General features: G+C 42.9%; 1 protein-coding gene across 2 annotated transcripts; it reads right to left on the minus strand.

Annotated features, from left to right (window-relative positions):
- On the minus strand, positions 1-2,158 carry lg22h11orf68 (linkage group 22 C11orf68 homolog). Of its 2 annotated transcripts, none has more exons than XM_044184942.1 (3): positions 2,028-2,158; positions 1,573-1,637; positions 1-1,101 (listed from the first exon to the last, which is right to left on the minus strand). In XM_044184942.1, exon 3 carries the CDS (start codon positions 1,052-1,054, stop codon positions 311-313), a length of 744 nt encoding a protein of 247 aa, XP_044040877.1. In that variant the 5' UTR covers positions 1,055-1,101; positions 1,573-1,637; positions 2,028-2,158; the 3' UTR covers positions 1-310. The 2 variants fall into 2 exon arrangements, with proteins under 2 accessions (XP_044040877.1, XP_044040878.1); XM_044184943.1 differs by lacking the exon at positions 2,028-2,158 and adding an exon at positions 1,433-1,487 and having other exon boundaries at positions 1,573-1,897.
- Between the last annotated feature and the right edge of the window lie 4 nt (positions 2,159-2,162).

Below are 2,162 nucleotides of genomic sequence, written 5' to 3' on the forward strand. Positions count from 1 at the left end.
TGGTCTCCAAAAGTAGACTTTATTTCGCAATTATCGTAGTTCAGTACAAACTAAAATAAAATAAAGCCAAACAAATAAGACAAATGTATATTGTAAAAAAGAAATTCTTCATTGGATGCAAATTTTCTTCTGAACATGTGCATACAAATTAAGGCTTTCTTCAGCCGCCCTGTCAATCAGGTAAGTGTTAATGTGTTAAACAGAACCTCAAGAATACAAATATTCATTACTTATGAATACAATATATTCAATACAAAAAAAATGTGACAATACAGTCCTACAAAGCTATTCTCTTGTTCTGAGAGGCGGCTTATGTTACTTCAAGATTGGTGACTTTGTTGATAATGTGGGAACGCCTGGGTACACACTCCAGGTCAAATTTGCTTTCATATATGGTTGGACAAAGCTTCCAGCGGTTGTTTCGGTAGATTCCCAGGTATGTGTACACGTCTGGCTTGTAGGAGAGAGGGCATTTAACCCCTGTGGCACGGATGACAGAGTCCAGTCTCATAACCTCGCTCTCGTCAGTGAAGTTCTGGTTATAGGCACAAATGACCTGCTTTCCCTCTCCCTTGGGATTATGGGGACTGACTTTAACTAGGGAGATCTTGCCATCCAGGGCTGCTCTGGCCACACACTCCCAGGCATGGTCCAACTTGAAACCAGAGTCCAAGTGCATCAGCCACTTGCCCGTGAGCACTCTGTGGTTCAGGGCCAGCTCCTTTACTGTCTGGAAGCTGACTGGCCGGCCACAGGCCAAAAGTTTCTCCCAACTCTCTTGGAGACCCATAACATCCCCACCGCTAGGGCAGTGGTTTGTGCCCAGCACAGCGATCCACCCCACTGGGCTAGCACCTCCTTCCTCATCACCAAATCTGTACACTTGTGAGGGCCTGTTGCTCTCCAACCAGCCATCAAACTCGGATCTGGGAGTTCTTCTCGAGTCAAACACAATCCAGGGGTCCAAGTCTGCAGCCATGGCCTCAGCTGCATAGGTCTCTGCAGCAAAGGGGGTCTCCACCTCGCCATCTACAGGGGCCTCTTCCTCCTCCATAACGCTGTCAGTGTAAGGCTATATGTACACAAGTCCTGAAGCGTGTCCTGTTGAAAGGAGGAAGGCGTTGTGTAATTTGATATTAATATTTAAACCACAGGTGTAGCCTCTGTGTTAGTTTAGAGTACTTCAAAACCCAGGCGGAAGTGGACAGCTCGATTGCTTGCGGATATTTACTAATACTGCTAGCTAGCCTGCTACATTAGCAACACTTGTTCAATAGCTAACGTATGTCCACCACCGATTCTTTTACAAAAATAAGTTGCTATCTATTTAATTTGTGTATTGTCTACAGTTGACATAACTAAACACATGCTTCATGTCGAAATTGTTTGACTCCAGTCTTATTGTAGGTAGCCGGCTAGCTAGTCTTTTTACCAATCGTCCGTGTTCGTCTTCTTGACAAATTTGGATGAAGATTATTTACAGCCAGCTGTTGATAAAAAACTAACGTTATAACGTGCATAATATGGACAATAGGAATTATCGCAAACTATGGACTTTAAGGCTTAACGTACCTGCAGATGTTGAAGTTTGTTGTCCAGTGTTCTTCGCACAAACGCAGCCCCGGTAGTATGCTCCTCTATATCGAAGAGATATGAGAAACTCAGTCCAAAGGTCTGGCAGGTTTTGCCCTGCCTATCGACTGACGTTAAATCACGTATCTAGGAAGTTACTTGTTATTTTGATAAATTCGCCGCAAAAATAAAGTTATTACATTATCAAAAATACAATACATTCCTGCTTTAGCGCGATATTTATTTAAGCATAGTAAGTTAAGCTATAACGTACTGAAATTAATTACGACAAATGACAATATAATGTTACCACTAAGTTCCTTGGGGTGTGTATACTAACCGCAAATATGCAATCGGAATTTACTGCATTCATTTGTTAGTTTTTATTCGGTGTAGATATCAAATGCAACAGTCTTAGCGTTACATAATTAGGTCAAAATGAACGTAATATGTACATTGTAATCTTGTACAAGTTGTAGGACGTCGTGCGCTCCAACCTGACGGCGCTGTGACCCTGCGGAACCAAGCTGACCTGTCAGGCAACAGGGAACAAGTGACGAGGTGCTAACGAGTTAGCCGGTTAGCTACTG

The sequence above is a fragment of the Siniperca chuatsi genome, linkage group LG22 (assembly GCF_020085105.1).
Source record: "Siniperca chuatsi isolate FFG_IHB_CAS linkage group LG22, ASM2008510v1, whole genome shotgun sequence".
In the NCBI taxonomy this organism is placed as follows: Eukaryota; Metazoa; Chordata; class Actinopteri; order Centrarchiformes; family Sinipercidae; genus Siniperca; species Siniperca chuatsi.